At 52.3% G+C, this 21,440-nt stretch overlaps 4 protein-coding genes across 4 annotated transcripts; 2 read left to right on the top strand and 2 right to left on the bottom strand.

Moving 5' to 3' along the window:
* Positions 1-998: 998 nt before the first annotated feature.
* On the bottom strand, positions 999-2,446 carry AYO21_08497 (hypothetical protein; the record flags this gene model as incomplete). The annotated part of the gene is made up of 5 exons (XM_022658440.1): positions 999-1,524; positions 1,580-1,722; positions 1,777-2,007; positions 2,073-2,177; positions 2,252-2,446. The coding sequence occupies 5 exons, from the start codon at positions 2,444-2,446 to the stop codon at positions 999-1,001; spliced, it is 1,200 nt and encodes a 399-aa protein (XP_022509264.1).
* Positions 2,447-4,249: 1,803 nt separating this feature from the next.
* On the top strand, positions 4,250-6,259 carry AYO21_08498 (hypothetical protein; the record flags this gene model as incomplete). Its single annotated transcript, XM_022658441.1, has 8 exons — positions 4,250-4,390; positions 4,460-4,530; positions 4,599-4,726; positions 4,783-5,178; positions 5,232-5,397; positions 5,453-5,463; positions 5,541-5,795; positions 5,856-6,259. 8 exons carry the CDS (start codon positions 4,250-4,252, stop codon positions 6,257-6,259), a joined length of 1,572 nt encoding a protein of 523 aa, XP_022509265.1.
* A 3,610-nt stretch (positions 6,260-9,869) lies between these two features.
* Positions 9,870-15,016, top strand: AYO21_08499 (hypothetical protein; the record flags this gene model as incomplete). The annotated part of the gene is made up of 4 exons (XM_022658442.1): positions 9,870-10,187; positions 10,240-10,468; positions 10,814-11,008; positions 11,067-15,016. The coding sequence occupies 4 exons, from the start codon at positions 9,870-9,872 to the stop codon at positions 15,014-15,016; spliced, it is 4,692 nt and encodes a 1,563-aa protein (XP_022509266.1).
* A 2,212-nt stretch (positions 15,017-17,228) lies between these two features.
* Positions 17,229-19,255, bottom strand: AYO21_08500 (hypothetical protein; the record flags this gene model as incomplete). The annotated part of the gene is made up of 3 exons (XM_022658443.1): positions 17,229-18,547; positions 18,605-18,825; positions 18,882-19,255. 3 exons carry the CDS (start codon positions 19,253-19,255, stop codon positions 17,229-17,231), a joined length of 1,914 nt encoding a protein of 637 aa, XP_022509267.1.
* Positions 19,256-21,440: the final 2,185 nt, after the last annotated feature.

Consider the following 21,440-nt stretch of genomic DNA (forward strand, 5'->3'; position numbering starts at 1 on the left):
AAAGAGGACGACGCGACAAAAAGGTGGCTTGACACTAGCATCTCTCAAGGTTTTTTGCTTTTAAACCTGCACAATGCCTTTTTCGCTGACCCGCATATCTGCCAGGATTTCTTTGGAAACGTTCTGCAGCTTGCATGATTAGATGCAGCTCTAGGTGCAGGGCGATGGGAGGCGATAGGATGAAGCGGGGAGGGGAGGAATGAGAGTGAGTGGCCCGTGAACTGGTTGCGAAGACCCCCCTGCAAAGTCCCTTTGTTAGCAGCAGTTTGTACCGAATGCGAGCCCATGTACACACCTGGTAAGGATCATCGTCGGGTCGTGACAATTTAGCTGAAGGAGTGGGGGGTTCGTGAAAGAAGTACGTGAATGAATCATGGACACGTCGTCCTACGATCGAGAGACCGGGTTGCGTCTTTGTCAGGGTGTCTGTCTGGTTGTGTGACTTGTCTGAGCTGTGGTCGGGGGGTGTGGAGGGATGGAGGATGGCTGCGGCTAAGAGTGCATGCAGCTGCGTCAAATCCTTCAAGTGTCGAGTGTGTGTAGTCCGTGGTGTGCAGTGTCTGTGCGACAGTCTCCTATGTACAACCAATACTCTACACACCTATCTATTTGTCTACAAGCTACTCAAACACGTCACGCTATTTCAGGAAATTCAGCACATACTTTTACTTGCTTCACGTAACTCGTTGGAACATCCCATTTCAAACCCGATTCAAAGGTCACCACAAAGACTTCCAAGATTGACACACCTAAAAACCCCCCAAAGGGTATCCGGATCCATCAGATTCATCCAGTACAGTCCCTCTCTGTAGCCAAACGTTTTCCTCCATGATAGCCGGTAGCCAAAGATGATATAAAACATTGCCAATGGGTCCAATTTTCTTTTTCTTGTAACACCTTGTGTTGCGCCACTGACCGCGTGTTGACATATCACAATTCGATGAACTCCCCCCGATACGAGCAAGAGTAGTTACACGAGTGGAAGCAGGACGGATTGCTTATGAAGGGCCTGAGTTCTCGTAATGGACCCGCCACTGCATGTCCTTGCGAATGATCTTTGCTTCACTGTTCTGGCTTTCTTGAGACTGTCCTGATCGCGCGTCCGGGTCGACCGCCTTGCCCCAGTATGCCGTGGTGTTGTGCTGGACCCTGTCAGGCCGGAAGTTGGGATTTTTCTCAGCGCTATCAATTTCATCTTCGTCCATTGACCTTCTCTTGCTTCGGTTCATACTGCTCTTGTTGGTTCTGTTCGTCTTGGTGAATGATTTGAGAGGGATCGAGGCTTGCGCTTGGGCATCTCTGTCTCTGCTCGCCTGTGAGAGGGTGGTGTCCATCCACGCGCCACCCATGTGTGTGTTGAACTTTCGAAGACCACGATTGAGGGCAGGCAGGGCCGCCGAGGCCATTGCAAAGAGGACCAGGACCTGTCGGTAAACAGTAGGGGTCACGATCTCGATACCAGGGTTCGACGAGTGGACGGTCACGTATATGTAGTGGGCATGGAGACCGATCAATGCAATGACGCTGTCGCGTGTGAGCAGGTGAGTGATTGATGCGGGCTTGAGGTGTTTTGACTTACGCTAATCTTGGGGCAAAGGTGAGGAGAACCGAGATTTTACGGTCCGTACTCATGTGAAGCGGCAAGACTACGACCATTGACAGGACGAAGATCAGGACCTCAGTGATTCCGTCCACAACGGCGACTGCGGTCCATCGTTTGGTCTAAGTGGATCAGCGGCCTGAAGTCAACAGAGAACGGATACATCGGAAACGTACCAGAGTTGGACAGAATGAGGTATTGTATCCAAGCTGTTGGAGCGAGTCGCAATCAATGGTGAGCGCCAGAATGGCTCCTATGCACCAGAGACCACAGACGACGGTCATGGTGTCGCACAACGTCCGGTGCCGTTTCATGTTGATACTGAACAATTTTCGACACAGAAGAATCACGCAGCTTTTGGTGAGGAACAGATCGACCAAGAATAACACGATCGAGCCGAGCAGCAGCTGTTAATTTCGGTCAGCGAAACTGCCTTGTAGTCAAGATCAGGTTTGGAAGGTTGTGTATATACCCTGCTGATAGAACTCGCATCCGAGGAAGTAATGTCCTCATATGATTTCCCAAACCCATGGGACACGGCTATCCAGACCAGAACACTATGTAACAGTCCTACTACCTGTTTGCAGTGGTCAGCCAATCTACCTTCTCTTTCTCCGAATTCCAGGAGCAATGTGCCAGCCTTATACATACAGCCACGGCAATGGCCAATCCATCATCAAGACCGATGCTTTTGTTGGTGAACGTGCCCCGGAGGGCAAGGATCATGGGGACATAGGCGGCGCTTATGACGGAGACGACCAGAATGACGCCGCGATGATCATCGTCAGTCACGCGAAAATATCGATTGCCCGCTACCGTCGGGTCGGTGGTTGTTGAATCTGTCATTGTTGCCGTAGGGCTGGCAAGAGAAGTTCTGGAGATGCGGCATCAACGACATTAATCAAGAACGGCCACAGGAAGAGGATCCCCTTTTGATATCAAGGTTTAGCTCAAGACTTTAAATCACGCTCCGAGTACCCCCTTTGGAGAAAACGGTGGTGCTGGCTGGGCGTGGACAAGAGGTGCGTCAGATAACAGGCAAATCCAGGCCAGACGAAGTTGCGTCTTGCGTGGGTTTGAAACTACTGAAAAACTCAGATACGGGAGGTTCATTTGGGGTGGGTTGGTTTTTTGGCCAGGGTTGGGCGTAGGGCAGTGGCACCACTGGACGATGAGGATCAACAGGTCTAGCGGTCATTGAGAAGCGAGCAGCGAACAAACCCTGGGAGGGATCGCTTGGATCGCTAAGGGTGGCAGAGAAAACTGAGGAGTCGAGGCGATGGTCCGGGGCGATGGCGCCTACCACACCATTGGGTGGTAGGAATGCGCCTCCGATGAACTAGAGGAGACGATGGGCGCGGTATGAGCCAGGGTGGACGCTGAATGGCCGCCTGGAACCCGGGTATCAATTGCACATTAGGTGGGGGGAAGAAGGCGGACTTGTACAAGTTAAGTAGGTGACTCTAGGTGGCTCTGGGTAGCTCTAGGTGGCTCTAGGTGGCTTTAGATGGCCTTACGGAGGAGCTGGCTCCCAGGAAGCCCCATCCCCATTAAACCCCTTGCCGTAGTGATCATCGCAGCGGGCCGACACTAAAGACACGCCGGGGTTGTCGGAAACAGCAAAAGATGGGCGCCGTATGAGTAAAGCAGCCCCTCGGCAGCCCCTTGCTTTGCTTACTGTGTACTTGGGATCAGCTTTGTAGGTCGTACCTGTTACTTGGAAGAGACTTTGGGGGACTCTCCCTCGCTTCAACCCTTGCAGATTTTGAGTGCTTCAAGGCCTCCCTCTCCTTCCGAGTGCCTCATCTCTCCCTCGTCTACCAAAACTACTTTGTAATAATACTACCGAGTACTGCAAACCACTAACGAAAATTCATCTCATACCACCACCTCCTCCTCTTCCCCCACTTCTCTATCTGGCTGAACGGGTAAAACTGCTTCATGTTCACACTATCCATAGAAGTTACTGTATCGATCTAACCTAGTTTCTTTCGCCTTCCACTTGCTACTGCAGATAAGCATCTCTGCCTCGTACTCTTTTGTCCCGCAATACTTAGCTTGCTAGCTACTTCCACGCTTCCCACACACGCTCTCCTCCGACCACGCTGCCGCTGCCGGTCTATCCACTATCCACTCCCCTATCCTTTACCCGGTTTCCACTTTGTTCGTGGCCCAGGGGCTCGCTTCACACCATGTGAAGACCCTGAAAATGCCAACTCCAAGAGTGACAATAGTCTCCGCAATATCTTTCCATGTGCAGAGAGGCATAGAGGGAATAAAATGGACCCAAGCTACTTCAAGCTACCCACGCACTTTGTCAACACTAACGCCAGTCCGAGGCAAGACCATCGGCTTGCCACATGGCCTGTTTAAACTGTTAGTCTGCGTGGTGCATTTCTTCCTTGCCTCTTACTACCAACCACTCATCGTTTCCGGAGTTTTAACCTTGGTGCCTCGAACCGAATCCAAAAAACCTTCCAGACTCCCTTTTTGTTTTATTTTCCAACTCATATTTTCAAACATTTCCCCCTCTTCTTCCTTCCCCCTTCCATCGTCTCAATCACTTCTTTTTTGGTGGGGGGTTTTTGTTCCTTGACGCTTGAATTTTCTCTGCCTTGACCTTTGTGTTACTTGCTCAGACTACCCGACATGAGCAAACAGGCTGAGATTGGCACCATGGGCGAGGTGGTCGCCGAGACCGCCAGTGATGATGTTGTTCTGGGTGAGAAGGCGGGAACATCGAGGGATGTGGAGGATATGAAGCGTATGGGCAAAGAACAATTGTTCAAGGTAATTAGCCACCTCGTTGAGTGTTCCGTGGGCAATAGAAACATGTGTTGACCATAATATCTCTTACAGCGCAACTTTGGTTTTTTGTCCATCTTCGGCTTCGCCATGATTCTGATGCAAACCTGGCAAGCGCTGCTCGGGTCAGTCTACAACCATGTCGCATATATTCCCCCTTGGTCGAATGTCAAGCTGACTGCGACTCGTACAGAACTATTGCCTTTGGTCTTGGTAATGGTGGAACAGCGGGTCTGATATATTTGTACATCGTCGTCGTGGTTTTCTTTACCCTGGTCAACATCTCAATGGCTGAGATGGCTTCCATGGCTCCGACAGCAGGTATATTGAAACCACTGGGAGCGTCCCCTCTGCCTTTGCTGACTTGGCGAAAATAGGTGGCCAATACCATTGGATCTCTGAATTTGCGCCCCGGAGTCAACAAAAGCTCCTCTCGTTTATCGTTGGCTGGCTCTGTACTCTCGGCTGGCAGAGTGGTGTGTCGATTGGTTGCTTTTTGGCAGCCACCGAGATCCAAGGCCTGATTGTCCTCAACAACGACTCGTATGTCTATGAGCGATGGCACGGCACTCTCCTCACCATTGCCATTGTGCTCTTTGTCGCCTTTTTCAACACCTTCCTCGCCAAGCATCTGCCTCTGGTCGAGGGTATGGTTCTCTGTTTGCATATTGGCGGTTTCATCTGTATCCTTGTTCCCCTGTGGGTTTTGGGCCCTCGTGGAAACTCGCATGAGATCTGGACAGTCTTTGAAGACGGTGGCAATTGGGGTTCAAGTATGATTCAGTCTCCTGATGTGCGCCATTGGCCGTAACTGATTGTCTTTTAGCCGGTCTCGCAACCCTGGTCGGCATCATCACGCCTGCCACCGCTTTCCTTGGTGCCGACGCTGCCGTGCACATGGCCGAGGAGCTGAGGAACGCTTCCAAGACCCTGCCGAGGGTCATGCTCTGGACTTCGATCGTCAACGGCAGCCTGGGTTTCATTATGCTCATGTAAGTGTCTTTCTGCCCTCTAAACTGGAATGGCTTGTGCTGATAGATGTCATAGTACTTTTTGCTGTAAGATTATTCCAATCACCTGGGCCAAACTTATGGTCTGGCACTCCAGGAGAGTTTTGTGGCTAACATTTATTCAGACACCCTAGGCGATCTGGAGAGTGTCCTCTCGACTCCAACCGGCTTCCCTTTTATTCAAGTCTTTTACAATGCGACTGGCTCCAAGGGTGGTGCCACGGCCATGTCATGCATCCTCGTTCTCTCGGCAGTGGCCAACGGCATGACCAACATGGCCACGGCGTCTCGTCAACTGTTCGCATTTGCTCGTGACAAGGGTCTTCCCTTCCACACCTGGTTTGCCAGGGTCGATAGCCGGTTCGAAGTGCCAATCAACTGTGAGTGGATGATTGCCAAATGTTGTTTATTGAATATTTCAATAGCTAAGACCATTGCAGCTGTCCTTTTCACTGTCACCTTCTCCGTCCTCTTCTCTCTCATCAACATCGGCTCAACCGTCGCCTTCAACCAGATTCTGTCTCTGGGTGTCGCATCCTTGTTGTCATCCTACTTCATCTCCATTGCCTGTGTTGCCTGGCGCCGAGTCGCCAATCAACCGCTGCTCGACCGAGTTTTCGACCTCGGCCGATTCGGAATTCCCGTCAACTTTGCCGCTCTTGCCTTCCTCATTCTGACTTTGGTCATGAGTTTCTTCCCGGGAGGAGCCAACCCGACGCCACAAACAATGAATTGGTCTTCGCTGGCGTACGGAGCTGTGCTGATCATCGGAGGTATCTACTACATCTTCTGGGCCCGACACCACTATGTCGGACCTGTGGAATATGTCCGCAAGAGCGCTTGAGATTGATATTAGAAAAAGGTGGCTTTCTTTTTTTTGGATGAGTGGCAATGTTCCAGTGGCTTTGACCTGTATAGTTGACTTGTTCTCACGCCAAAAAAAAGAGAAGAAGAAAAAGAATGCTCATGTCCTCCACAGTTATGGTTACAACCCTCTCTTTTTTGACTGGTAATTTGGAGTCGGGCGGCGGTTCACGGGTTTTCCACGATTTTTGGGAGTCGGGAGCCTAGACGATCAACTTTTTACATACGTAGCACACCAGGTAGTGGTGTACAACAAACAACCAAACAACATCTCACTTTGCATGCAAACGGCTCGCGGAGGCTACAGCATCGCGACGAGGTCAGGGTTATGTATTGAGTACCTACATAGGTACCGAGTAATGTGTGAGAGAGGAGTATAGTGCAGTGCAGAGCGCATGCACAATCAACCTCTCAACCTCTTGAATCAGTTATCAACACTAATCATTTCGTTGTTTCACCGTGCCGTTCTTTCTGGGAGGAGAGGGTTCTTTTCCCTACTTCCTACAGTGCCATTTATTATTGTCTTGGACCCTGGTGGATTTTGGTAGAGAGTATGGTCCCATTCACGCTAGCCTTGAACTGGGGATCTGGGGTTTTGGCTCATGAGGGAAGTCTGTCACGTACATCATCCAGGTACATTATGTCAACCTACAGTACCTAAACAGGTACATACATATATACCAGGTAACTGAGACGCGAGATACACACCTTATCTATCTCTCCGAGAGTACTTCAAGTACCTACGACGTTGGTCGACATGACGTCCAGTCCCCCTCTGGACAAGGTAGGCACACCCACACACTCTTGTTTCTGTCGTTCTCGTTACTTGTTTCTCCTTCTCTCGTTCTCTCGCTTTCTACCTAACGTGGTAGATATACATGTATCAAGGACATAGAATAAGAAAACAACGAACCCTCCCCAGAGCTGTTGTGTGGCTGCTCTGCACTCTGAGTGGTTGGTATCTAGCATGTGGGTATTTCATTTGCGGTATTTGGTATGTGGTGCGTCGTCTGTGGTCTGTGGCTGGTCAACCAGTTGGTAGATGAACGGGTGGGTGAGTGGACTGATAAAACTGGGCGAATGTAAATGGGAAACCTATGTCAGGCAGCCCGAAGTGATAGTGAGTGAATGGATGAATGAGTCAGAGAGTCAAAGAAATGAATGATGACGGAGGAAGGAGGGAGGGGGGAAAGGGAGGCTAGGAGCTAGGGGCCGGGAGACTGTGTGATTCCGATCGGGATTGTGCATTAGTTTGGTTCCCTCCTCTATACCTCATAGTCACATCACGCAGGGACCATGGTGGCGTGGGGATGGAGGTCACATGGGAGAAGGTCTCATATTGGATGGATGGATGGATAGATTACACTACAAGAACTGCGCATACATACATACATGCCTCGCAGGTTGCTGATCGAGGACTATGGGAAAGGTACGAGGTATTCGTTTGTACGTTCTCTTACTATTTGGGTGGGTAGGTATGTTAGTGGGAACATGATGGGCTCCCATCCAAAGTATCCCATGTCCATCTCAAGTTCCTACCACCCGAGAGGAGCCAGCACGGCCAGCTGCCAGCCAACAGCCTGTGCCTGATGAAAACCTCCCAAGCCCCGTGCTTGAGGTGGCACTGCTGAACTCGGCTATCGGTCTGATCCCAGCCTTGAAAACCAAGGAGCATCTCCTGCAGGAGACCAGCAGCATCTCATCCGCCACTCGGGACGAAGCCGTAGACCGGGAGTTCCGTCATCACATTCTCACATGCTTCTCCTCGTACTTGTGGTATTGGCCTTGTAGACCAAGGACGTCAGTACACCCTTTTACCTAGTCGGACACTAGGGCAGAAAATGTGGACAATCTAGTGGAGGGTTGGCATGTCTGCCATGTCTCAGGTCACCAATCTAGGAACATATCGTGGGCCATGGTGATCAAGGTCACAGAAAATTCCCCCCGCCTCCTTCGGTATCCCGTCTAGAGGTGGCGTTCGGGTTGGAAACCAAGGGGTTGGTGGTGGTCACAAGACGAAAACCGTGGTCGATTGCAGGCAACAGAGATTGTCAATCAATGTCATGACCTGCGTTTTGGGGTCGAGATCGAGTTAGCGCTATCACAGTGCTTTCCAGCACAGAAGCGGGAGTGACAAGGACTCTCACGATTGATCACATCTCGTACCGAGTATTCTAGGAGATGTTGGACAAATAGATCATGGCTCCAATCCTCCATGCCCCTCCGACACCATGCACGAGTCGACGGGGAAGCCGGGAAGGCGTGTGTTTCTGACTCTTGGGCACCGTGGGGTACCGAGTGCGACATAATCTACACCGATTCGCTTCTTGTTTGCCTTGTGAGCCTGATATCCGCACTAGACGATGCATCTCCTCGTATTGTTTCACTTCGGATGCATAACACAACAATCACAAGCTGAGGATGTGGAAAACGAGGGCGTTTTGTCAGGACATGTTCGAAGCGCGAGGGCGCAAGGACTTCGGAGGGAGGAGCATACACTCGGTGGTGTTCGGATCGGTCGCTGGTTGGGTGGTGAGAAGCTGATGTCTCAAGGCAAGGATGGTGTTGATGGGGCACGTGGGGCTCGCTAAGACTTTCTCAAAGACTTTAGCTTCCCTTGGCCTTCTTTGTCCTTTTCCCCATCCTCTTTCTTTTCTCAACGCCCAAAATGTATGGAGTAAGAGTACGAGGTCCACGGCTGCACTCCCATCAACGGACAAGGCTTGATCCATGTTCCTGTCGATCCAACCGAACCTGACAGAAGTCGGAAATCCACCTCAAATTGACAGCTCAACCTTCCAATCTCATGCAACAACCCGGCGGCGCAGGGGAGCGCAGGGGTGGTTTTCCAGATCAAGTGCAAAGGCTCAGCCGAGATGCAGGAAAATACGAAGTTGATCGGTCGCACACCCATCACCTCGCAGGAGAAGCAATGTCTGCCCTAGTCTTCTACGTCACAACCCGTCGCTGTTTGCTGTCCGGAATGCAGCCTGATAGCGGCACTGAAGTGACAACCCTGTTGACGGCTGCCACCAACTCACCTTGATTGGATTCCTTTGTCTTCTTCATGCGCTTGTCAAGCCACTTGTGCTGGTCCAGCTCTTGTGGGAGCGGTGAGCCGCCCGCGGACCCAGGGTTGCCTCTAGAAATCTCCCCTCCGCCATCATTCACGACGATCGACTAGGCCTGCGATGCTTTCTCAGTTCTCGGATTTCCAGTGATTGGGTTCTCATGCCCTTACCCTGGGCAAATGCACAATGCCTACCCTCTTCCGCACGCTCAGAATGGAGAATATCAACCCCTGGGAAAGCATCTGTGGGCACAATACGGGGTTGATCGAAGGTGTACCCTAGCCACAAGCGCAGTTACGGGGGGGTCTCTTCCCCCGCCTTTGCCTCGTTGTCCATCAGCTTGATATTTGACAAGAGATCTATATTTCTCGTTCACCCCCTTCCTTCTCTCCTTCTACCCCTCCTCCTAGAAACTAGAACCCATCTGCTGGTGGACTTCGAAGAGTACCTTCCCTCTATGATGCAGCGTCAATAGATGGGACCCAGCGACCCAAGGACGAGCCAGTCACTGTTGAGCTCATGGCCTACCTCGTTACTGCGCCCGACACCTTGGCGCAAGACTTTGACAATGCCGGAAATGAGTTCCTCGCCTCCCTCTCCCAGGGCCACAGCGACGCCTTTCAGGGCATTGACACTCCCGAAGACCTGCGCAAGAGCACGGCGGAACTCATGACGACCTTTCAGGTCAAGAAAAAACTGGCAACAAAGACACAGCATATAGTTGCGGATCTGATCGAGGCTCTTGTATCCTATTTCGAGGTGCTCAACCTCATCATCACACAGGATGTCACAACATATGCTGCCACGGTCTGGGGATCCATTTTCCTGATACTCAAGGTTAGATCTGTCTATCCCCAACGTGTGTGGCCAAAGCATTGAACCTTGAAAGGTGGCAAGCCCATTCCCCGCTCTGTTCGACCGACTGGCGGTGCTGTTGGCCGACGTGTCGGCATGCATTCCTCAATATCGAAAGCTTCTAGAACTCATCGGTTCCGACATGTCTTTGCGCGGGCTTTTTTTCCCCAATGATAAGCTGAATTGGTCGCTGCGCGCCCTATATCGCCATATCTTCGGGCTCTTTGGCGATATAGCCAGAGTGTTTGCCCCAAACGACCAACGTATGTTGTGCCTCTCCCAGCGAACTCGGCAAGTGATCAATAACCCGATATAGGGCACCCGATCATGTTTTGTCACTCTTTCGAATCTCGATTTCGATCTTTTCTGGAGAATTTGGCCTGCCACGCTGAAGTTCTTGACTCAGAAATGCTGTGCCTGCCACAGGAGGATGTGGAAGCTTTGCGTGCCATTCACGAAGGAGCCCCAACCCGAACAAAGCCATCTCTTGAAAGCGTGCCTGGGCATCACGATAACCCGGACCAAGTGAACCATGGCTTGGGACCAACAGGGACAGGCAAGTTTGCTTCATTCTAAGAGGCATGCTGACGCTGACTCGGTCCCTTTAGATGAACTGATCCGTCGCATCGAAAGATGGCTGAGTGCTCCGTCCTATGTCGATGCTCTTAACAGAGCCAGCTCTCTTCGACAAAGCGGCACGGCGGACTGGCTGTTTGAACACCAGGCATACAAGTCTTGGTCGGAGTCCTCCCGCGAGGAAGATGGACTGTACGAGTTGACTGGCCCGGTGCTCTGGATCAGAGGTCAGCAGTGCCTATGTCCATTGCCAGAACTCACCACTGATATCGTGCTCGAACAAAGGGGATCCAGGAACTGGCAAGACCGTCCTTGCCGCTGCCACAATCGTCAACTTCAAAACGTCAGTGTCAACGAATCATCACTCGAACCTTGTCTCCTACTACTTCTTTGATCAAGGATATCCGTCGCATAACACCATTCGTTCCGCGTACGCGTCAACGCTGTCCCAAGCGCTTACAAAGTGGACACAGTTTCCCAGCATCCTTGATTTGTTCAGCTTTGCCATGACTCGACGGACTCAAGGACAAGATCACGCAACAGTTGGAGACATGGCTGACATCATCAAGCTCTTGAGACCACTCTTCACCAAGTGGTATATGATCATAGACGCTGTGGATGAGTGCGAATCCCCTGAAGCCTTCCTGAAATATATTTTTGACCTAGATTCGAGACATGGGGCCCGGGTTCTGCTGTTCGGCAGACCGAACGTTAGCTTCCTGGGCCGGAATGTACCTGAGAGCGACCGGATCACCGTCACCAGTAAGCTTGTCAACCCAGATCTACGTCGCTTCTTCTCGGAGCATATTACCGAGATGGTTCGGACTAACCTCTTGGACCACGACACGAACTTGGAGGACCTCGTGGGTCACCTTCTCACAGGCGCTGATGGGACCTTCCAATGGGCGCAGCTGATGGTTGCTTACTTGAAGTCAGAGGCTCTACCAAGACAAACTCGACCGAGTCTGATCAGGAGACTGAGAAGGCCTGAAAGGCTCGAAGATATGTATATGCGTATACTTACTGCGATTGCGTCGAGGCCACGAGTCGAGCAGTTCTTCGCGAGGCGCATGTTCATGTGGATTCTCTTCGGCAAAGGTGTCGGCCGTCTCGATCAACTTGAGGACCTGCTTCAAACGCTGAGGGAGCAGACGGCCTCAAGCCTCTCTGTAGAGGAGCAAAGAGTCTCTGCGTCCATGCTCGACAATTTCGAGCCCTGCATAGTGAGGGTATGTTCGGGCTTGGTCGAGGTGCGATGGTCGCATGCACTTCACAGCAAGATTTGTCGGTTCGCGCATTCCTCCGTCTATGAATTCTTTCAACGGAAGTGTTCTCAGACGAGCGCTGATGCTGATGGAATGGGAGTCACTGGGTACCTCCATCCTTCCACCTTCGAGGCAGAATCAGAGCTGTTGATTGAATGCTTTCGTTATCACCAGGCCTGGCAACACCAAGAGTCGCTTTCCGCATACGCTGTGGCGGCAGCGTCGAGCACATATTTGGACGATACGCGACCATTTCTGAGGTACGCCACACTGGACTGGCGAGCACACCTGGTTCAACCACCAGATGCTGCCGGAACGACACTTGCCGCCCTTTTGCAAGGGTTGGGGGGATTTCTCGCGGACAGCTCCAGAATGGTGTCCTGGGTCGAAGCCCTTTACACGTACCGGGCAGATATCAGGAAAATCAACGATGGACTAGGTAGATGGGCGTCCAAAGCGTCTACATCGTACTCTGGCCCATATTCCGAGACCGTCAAGCAGACTGCGCAACAGGTGCTTGCTCTAGTCAAGGATCTTGGTCACCTGGACAAGGTGTGGAGGGCGAAGCTATCAAGAAATCCTGCTCTCTTTCGGAGTAACATCTCCGCCTTTAGCAAGAGTGCATTTTTCGCACCGCTTCGGCCTGTGGCGCCCGCGACCGTCGTGCAAGTGGCGCCTACGACGGATCAGGAGAGGATATCAAGCCTGAGCTCGGCTCCTCTGTGCCAAATATCCCGCGAGAAACCCGGCGGGGGGTCCACTGCCGCTCTGAAGATTTGGTGTCCGGCGGTCTCCAGCAGTACCAAGGCACAGAGCTCCTCGCCCACTGACGGAGTGACCAATGCAATATATCGTGGATGGATTGCTCAATTTGAGATTTGGGCCACAGCAGCCACCGAGCCTGTCCTCATACAGCGGTGGGATTTCCCTCTGGACGAACAGGAGGTTTCATGTCATATGGCACCTATTCTGGGCGCGACCATTCCGTGCGGCGGATCTGTCAATGCACCATCCAACGAAGCCGGTGCCATCACAGCGTTTCCCATGAGCATCGGTGAACAGTTCGACTTGATTACAGTGCTTTATACGGTATACGTGCTCGACCGACAACAAGCACGCCTACCAAATACCGGGGAGCCAAATATCCGTGGCTGGCTGCGCAGTTCCCTCCCTATTGGCTGTGACGCGAGGTCACTTTCGGTCTATCAACCGGTGGGCAGGGGCGTTGAAGACCGTCGCAAAGTCTTCACGACCACCCGGCCGGCCTCGTCGCACATGTTCACACATAATGACCTGGTCATCTATCAAGGCGTATCCAACAGCAACTATGATCAAGGACTGGGCCACTACGGCAGTCGGGTTGTGAATGGAAGCTGCTTCATGGCAATCTTCCAGGCCCGGGCCAACGCTGTTGAAACCAGCATCAAAACGATCGCCATCCTGGACGGCCTTGATTTTGCCAACGTGTTCAACAGCTGCAGCTTCCACCCGACTCTGCCGTTGGTGACTCTCATCTGGCACACGAGGACCTTGGTGCGCAGTGCTGCGCTGTGGAGTTTTGCATCCCCGAGCGTAGTCCGGCGACATGGCGTCAACATTGTCACGCCGGTTGATTTCCAGGATGGCAATAGGATGACTACATGCGAAGTGCTTGTTGACTGCGGCCCAATAGCCCGAGTGCAGTTTTCAGGATGCGGCAACAGAGTGCTGGTCGACCTCCTGCCCGATCGTTCCCAGGGACTTGTTGATTTACGAGACATTCCTGCGTATCACGCGGCGGTGGCCGAGCACGAAAGGTCGCAAGAACACAGGGTTGAACAGCGACCCGCCCATTCTCAGAGTCCTTGGCCTCTACGTCAAGGGCGGTCCCGTCGCTCTGGGCTGGCGAATGCGAAGCAGCAGGACGGAGTCGCGGGGTCGCGAGACGCCAGCTTTGCCCCTGTTGCACCCAGACTCGATCAGAATATGCAGACTATGGGCCTGCCAAACCATAATGTGAGTCCCGGCGGCGATCAAATGGTACCGCGGTCTCAGCCAGCATCCGAGATCATGGAGCCCTGCGCAGTCATTGTTCAGTCACCCGCAACTAGACGGGACAAAATCGACTTCAGCGCGACTCAGGTTCAAGAGCTGTGTCAGATCTGGCCTGTGAACGTGACATCGTCGTCGTCGCCGCCGCCTCCTCCCATGGACCTCCCAAACAATATCGGAGCAAGAGCTCTCAGGAGGAACTCGGGCCTCGAATATCAGTGTGACCGAGCGCCGACAGCACGCTACACCATGGGAGAGTTAACGACAATCCTAGAGCCAACGGTGGTCACGGAGGGCGTCCAGGCAAGAGAACCTGCCTTCGCGACAATCATGGACTGTGACTATTGCCCAGTGGTGACACCATTTCCTTGCACAAGTGAAGCAAATGTTGAGCCATCGTCACTGGTCATGTGGACCGATACACCAGCACCTGCGCCACTTCTCAGCACAACGAGTACGATGGACTATGGGCACGACCAAGCGCCGCCGATCCCTCACTATGACTGGGTGGGTGCCACAGTCATGGACGAAGGTTGGGGGGGAGAACGAGTAGCGGAAGGGCACCAGCAGCAGAGTCTTTATTACTACGCCCAGCAGAACGAAAGCCCGAATGGTGATGTTGGCACGGTGGCTGGGCCTTTGTCTTCTGTCCGAACCCCAGAGCGGAATCACCTGCAAATGGAGTGGCAAATGCCAATGTCCTTGCAATGTCAACAGCAATACCAGCAGGAGTACCAAGATCAAAGCCAAACTGCGCCCAGCGAAGATGGAGTCTCACGTCGGAAAAGGCTTGCACCGGTTCAGGATGTGAGCAGGGGACATGGACGGGTGTGGTCTCAGGGACAGTCTCGGGGGCAGGGCGAGGGGCAGGGACAGAGTTCAGGAGGGCGCGTCGTCGAGGCAGGGGAAGCGACAGCGTTCAAGAGGATTTGTTTTTGAGCAATGGAGTGATGGAGCGGTTGGGCGAGGGGTTGATTCAAGGATTGATGTATCGTTGAGTGAGTGACTGCGTGAGTGGGCGAGTAAGCGAGTGTCGGGACACGGTTGACATAAGTCGTGCGGAGGGGAGGGAGGTTGTTAGTATGTGTGTATACATGTGCATATACATACCTAGCAGCTAGATACGAATTTCCTAGTGTACAGGTGTTTTTACTCTGAACCGAGTATGTGGAATGTGTTTCGAGAAACCAATTACTTGTACTTTGTGTATGGATTCCCCCTCACTAAAGGAGATACTTGGTACCCGGCACAAGTAATTACATATGTAAACTCAGCCTCGCTCAACTCAGCCAGCACAAGGTCACCTCCCTCCCTCAGCTCAGGTCAGCCTTGCCTTGCCTGCATATCCACTTGCCACTCTACTCGTGATTCCCCCCCCTCCCTTTCCCCCCTTTTCAATTTCCGCCGTTTGTGCCAATAATTTCCGCATGTGGACTTTCGGGGTGGATTGTTAATTAACAACAACCGCCAAATTAACACCCGTCGTCTCTTCCAGTAGACACCGGTAGTAGGGAGGAGGACTCGTGCTGTACTGACAGACAGGTCACTATACTATTCTATACTATACTACTACCAAATAGCAGTGCAGTGCTGCTCTACTGCTCTACTGCTCTGATGCTCTCTGCTCTACCGCTGTCCTACACCGAGTACTCCTATCGCCCGTCTCTCTTCCCTTCACACGCTCTTCCCACACTCACTCACTCACTCAACCATCATCGTCCTCACCGTCCTCATTCATCTCCGGCCCCCTCTCCCAGGTTTACCTGACAAATCTCCAAAATCTGTCCCTCTGGTCAATCTCCAGTTCCACCAGACTCCAATCTACCCTACGTGCCTACCCAATCTACCACGGCAAATCTCAATCTCAAATCTCAAATCTCAAATCCCACACAACACATAGGCAATGCGCAATGCACGCGATCCACCCGTGGAGATGGCTTTCAGATGGCCTCAGATTGCTTCCGTTGCCCTCTTGATGGCGTGCGTGCCACGTTTTTTAATCTGTCCGGAAACTCTGCTCGTCACGGGCCATCTCCCAAGGAAATAGTCTGGTCCGCGGCCCCTCCCAAAACATCGAATTTCTACCAGCCTCAGCAATCAATAGTTGAAACAAATCTGCGGAATCTACCAAATCTGCCCGTTTGTCAAACACAAAAACCCATGTGGATGTATGTGGTGTACCGAGTAAATTTCCCACCATAGATTAATGGGATGCTCTGTTCTGCAATGCTAGGAATATATAAGTAGATCAACCACAGCCGCTACATAACCATCTCCTCTCTCTCCTCCCCCCTCTCCTGTTGTCACCTCCCCAAGCAAAACATCCCTTGTGCTCGCAAGGTCTCGCCACTGCCTTCTCGATCTCACGCACCCTCGACATCTTGTGTGTCAACGCCGTCCACCCAAATCCGCTCAATCCCCTTCCTCCCAGTGTTGATATCCATCAACTGCTTTCGATCTTCCCCGCCGTTGCCAGAAAGACCAAATTTGTCCGCCATGTCCCCCAAAATATTCCTTGGGAATCATGCTGGATATATGCGAGACAACACAAAAAATTAATTCGCCCCATGTGTCTGTTCAGACTCAGTGGACTTGGATTTCCTTTTTCGGTCCAAGCACGAGACAACTGTTCGCCCATCACTCGAAGGACAGAGACAGTGTCCAGGATCAACAGCTTGGAATATTTCTCATCCAGGCTGAAATGTCCCCAGATCATGCTTTTGTAACTTCCACGAAACCCGCAAAAAAATCGACCGAACGCACAACCCAACAAAATATCCCCTGTCCAAAACCCCCAATTGGTGAAGAAGCAAAAAGTCGTTGCTGACACATAACCACATGACTAGACAATCTGGAAAATAAATGACCAGGCAAAAGTTGCACGGAAATCAAGAACTGAATAGACAGCAATCCACGCTATCAGACAGCTGGCAGCAGCCCGGGGCTGCGCACACACTAACAAGAGATATCCATATGTAACAGGTGATAAAAAAAGGATCAAAATAATGATGAGCGCCGTCCCGACAGTGCTGAGAAGTATTGAGATTCAATTTGTGCGAAAAAGCGTGTTTCCAAGTGTTAAGATTCTAGGGGAGGCATCAAGGTCATGTCAAACTGATACAGGGAAGGTCGTTCGGTGGGTAGTTTTTTTTCAGTGATGGAGACCAGCTTGTAGGGCGTGAGGGTCCACGGTGCCAAACGGCGTCATCGGCATGTCCATGTGTTCGCGAGGCGTGTGGAAATCTGACATGTCGTTCATCAACAGCATGCCATTCCCATCCAGCCCTGGACTAGGCATGGGCATGTTGAGATTCTGCTTCGAATACATCTCCCCCAGCATCAACGTCTCGTCCATCATGCCGTGCGAGTTGAACATGTCTGCCGACGCGCTTCGGTGCAAAGCTGACAACGGTGGCGAATGGTCGGCAATTACAGGATCCGGATGGCCCATGTGTGGCATAGGTGACACTGAACTAGGCATCATCGTATGGTCAACCATGGGAGAAGGCGACAAGAATGGCGCGCTGAATTGCTGTGGCGTCCCAAACTCAGATGTGGACATGGGCGGTTGAGCTGGGTTGGACGGGAAGAAGCCAGGGCTGGCAAATTCCGACGGGGAGGTAGCTGTGGCAGACATGGGCATCTGACGGAAGTCCATGCCATACCCGGCCGAAGTATCAATCTGCAGCGTAGGTCCAAGAGGAGCCTGGACAGGGTGTTGTGGCATGGGCTGGAACAGGTTGTGCTGATCGGGCGCCATTTGAGGCGAGGGCTGTTGAATATGGAAAGTTGGCATGGGCCCGTGGAGCATGGAAAAGTCAATGGCAATGGGCACAGATCGACTTCTCTGTCGCTTGTGGCCCGCATGCATCCGTCCGGGATGAAGGTGATGCTGCACGCCGAATTGTTCCTGGAACATTCCGACATGGGGAGGCTGAGGCCGCGCGAATTGGACGTTGGGTTGAGACGCGGGCCGCACGATCCCCATGTTGGGCGACACTGGCGCAGACGCAGGCATGGCATTGATGTCGAATGGGTTCAGTCGATTCTGGAAAGACTCGAGCGAGACTAGTTTGGCGAGTTGGCCACTCAGCACCTTGGGATGCCCGCCGAGGTGGTGAACCAAAATCTGAGAAGCTTGCTGGTCCTCGGTAAAGTCACCACACTGGTAGAAGCCTCCCGAGTTGGAGGAGTCCATGAAGAAATTGGGTGGCCTGTTCAACTCAATGACAAGGCCCCCTGGCCTCGGTGGAGCTCCATTGGCAGTGGGCGCCGTGTCACCGGGTTCCAACTGAATGCTCTTGATGAAGGCAAAGGGGAATTCGATCTTGTAACCAGCAGAGTCGTTGTTGATGTAGTATGTGATGCAAGCCTTGTCGGGCGAGTAGAAAATGACCAGATCCATGGCGTTCTGGCCGACTCGTCGCCAAGTCCCGATGCTCAACGATCGACAGGTGAAATGTTGGATAACTATCTATCCGTTAGCACATTGACAAGCCTTTTTGCTTCGTTCAGGTCTCAACATACCAACTTTGCCTTGAGCACTGGGATCGCCATTCATCAGCATAGCTCCGCCACCGTACTGTGCCATTGGCCCGCCTGGTCGCAGTAGCTGTCGAGGAAATGGTCTTCCGGATTCCATGGCCTGCATGGCCAGCAGCTGTCTCAGGGATTCGGGGATATTGTCCAAATCCTCGCCATTCTCCAAGCTTTTCTTCGCAAGCATCTTTATCTTGGCGCGGCGACGACTAAATCGAACAATCAGCATCAAACGCGTCTCGATCGCCATGAATCATTGCCCTACCTGTTCTGGAACCAAATCTGGACGGAGCGTTCAGTCATGTTAATCTCCTGGGCGATACGTTCACGCGTGGCAGCTGTGGGAGTGGGATTCTTGTTGAATTCCATCTCCAACGTCACCAGTTGATCTTGTGTGGCCCTTTGTCTCTTTTGGTTCTTTTGTTGCTGCGTCAGAGTGCTCTTGCGAGGCGGACGGCGAGCAGCCGACGAGGATCCTTGAGTGTTTGAACTATTCGAGTTCGCAGGCGTGGTCTGCGTGTGTTGACTGGCATTGGGGGAGGGAGTGGATTCGACCGAGACGTCGAGGTCAAGATCTGCCGGGTCCGACAAAGAGTCCATTGCGTCCATCGGGTCGACCTTGATGTCAGGGTTACCCATGGTGGAATATTTGCTTTTCTCTTCTGCCTGGGTATTTCACTCTGGCCGTATAAAATGGATTGATTTGCTGGTAGGACAGAGTATAGTATGGGGGTGGGGGACGCGTTGCTTCGTTAGGGCGGGAAGAGATTGTGAATTGCTGAACCGAGCAGCGAGAGAGAAAGTGACTTCGTGGCCCAGCGAGTTCGACGACTTCAATGCTCGTGCTCTTGAAAGGGGTGGGGTTTTGGGGTAAAGACCGTCTTTGGATTGGAGCGAATGGGAAAAATAGAAGCAAAGAGCTTAATGAATGTGGTTCGAGGGCCTTGAAGGAGTGAAAGGCACAACTCGAAGGTTGAGGATTGAAGAACAAGAGAAGGAAAGAACGTGATACAGAGGGATAGAAGAATGGTAGGAATGGGTAAAAAGCGACAGTGAGGATGGAAGGGGAAAAAAAGAGACGGACGGAAAGACGAGACGAGAGGAGCAGGACATTAAGGGAGGGCAGCAGGGCCCGCGCGCGCGGTGAGTTCCAGTGCCCCCGGAGGAAGCGGTAAAGAAGGCCCAGCGGCGGCTGCTGAGTGGTCAGGCAAGCCCTTCTGGGCCTCTCGGACGCCCAGGAACTATACCCCCTGTCCCCCAAGCTCTCTTTAAGCCCAAGACCAATGCAGGAACACGAAAGGCCCCAAACTCAAAAGCCGCACGGGCCCCCCTGGTTGTGTCGGCGGGTCGTGTCCTTGGACGGGTCTAGCAGTCCCTGCTAGCTGAAAAGGGCGTCATTAACTCCACTGACGCCTCGTTCTGCACCCAGAATCTTACATGGCGTACTCTAAGCGTCTCCTAAGCGTGCCAAAGAACGTATCCACTACGCCTTGATCAGACTAGCGTGACATCCAAAGACACCTTGTTTGTACCGACCGCCAGCTTGTCGCGCCGAATCCCCTGGAGGGATTTGCCAGCTCCATGTCTGACGCGCCCCAAAGAAAAACACACCCCCAGAGACGCCAGGGAAGCACCAGAGGATCAGTCAAAACACCCCATGTCACAACATGGATTCATGCTGGCTGTCGTGCCGTCTCACCCCATCAGGCCAAGGCTGCCAGGCTATTGAAAACCCTCGGTCGCGGTTCCTGATTCGTTCCCCGCCGGTATTGTTCCGACAGCTTGCCCGCCACCACGGAGTTGCACACAAAGCAGCCAGTGCTCGACCATCAGATGCTGGAGACCCCTTGGATACAGGACTCTCACATGAGCAATATATTTTTTGTGCTAAGAGAACGGTCGAGCCATCAGTCATGCGTTGAGTATAACCACCACCGAGTTGAGGGGATTTCAATTTGCTATCCGCTGTAACGCTGCTGGGACGCGTCTTGAGACACGAGACTGCCGCTTCACTGCAGCCGCCAACCTGATAACCTGTACATTGCGAGTAGTTCAACATGAGATTTCCCCGAGCTTTTCGTCAATTCTGTACGAGTACTCGATAGACCCATTGTCATTCGTGCAGCTAGCACGCTGTGTTTCTCAAGAAAGCGGGAGATCCTATCGAGCTCACCCTTCGTATTCCATAGGCGATGCCGTTGCCACCGTGGGCTGCGATCGACCATTGAAACCAGGTCATGAGATGCTTCTCGAAACAATCCGTGCGGATGCCAACCAGTCTGGTGTCCCATGCCGGATCATGTCTGATTCATGTAGTCTGTGCACCGTTACGATGGCACCAATGACGCGAGGAGACGAACTCATGTTCCTGAAGCTTTTGCACAAAGGCACGTCGTGGACAATGATTGGCCACATCCGGAGAGGTCTTCATCTCTGCTCAACACCCTGCTGGCAGTTATGATTCGCTACAGAACAATCGGACATGCTTCTAGGCTTTGGAGGGTCGTCATGATGTGCAAAGTGGTTGTTGAATTTGAACTCGTCAGGCCGGCAGGAAGTCGATGTGCCAGTGGTCTCGCACATTACATTGGACAGCCTGCTGAATCTGACCGTGGGAAAGAAAGCCAGTAACATGCAAGAAAGGTGGCAAAAAAATTCCCGCGCCAATGCCTGTCTCAAATAATGGTGCGAATCTGCACCTAGCCAGTGCTTCTTCTTGTGCAAGTTCTAGTGTGCTCTTGATTGGCCACTCCGTCAACGACAAAACCATGAGATGTTGCACATGCCAGAGGTGGTCCATGGGACGCTCCTCCTGAAAGTCCAA

Source organism: Fonsecaea monophora (genome assembly GCF_001642475.1).
Source record: "Fonsecaea monophora strain CBS 269.37 chromosome Unknown Scaff74, whole genome shotgun sequence".
Lineage (NCBI taxonomy): Eukaryota > Fungi > Ascomycota > Eurotiomycetes > Chaetothyriales > Herpotrichiellaceae > Fonsecaea > Fonsecaea monophora.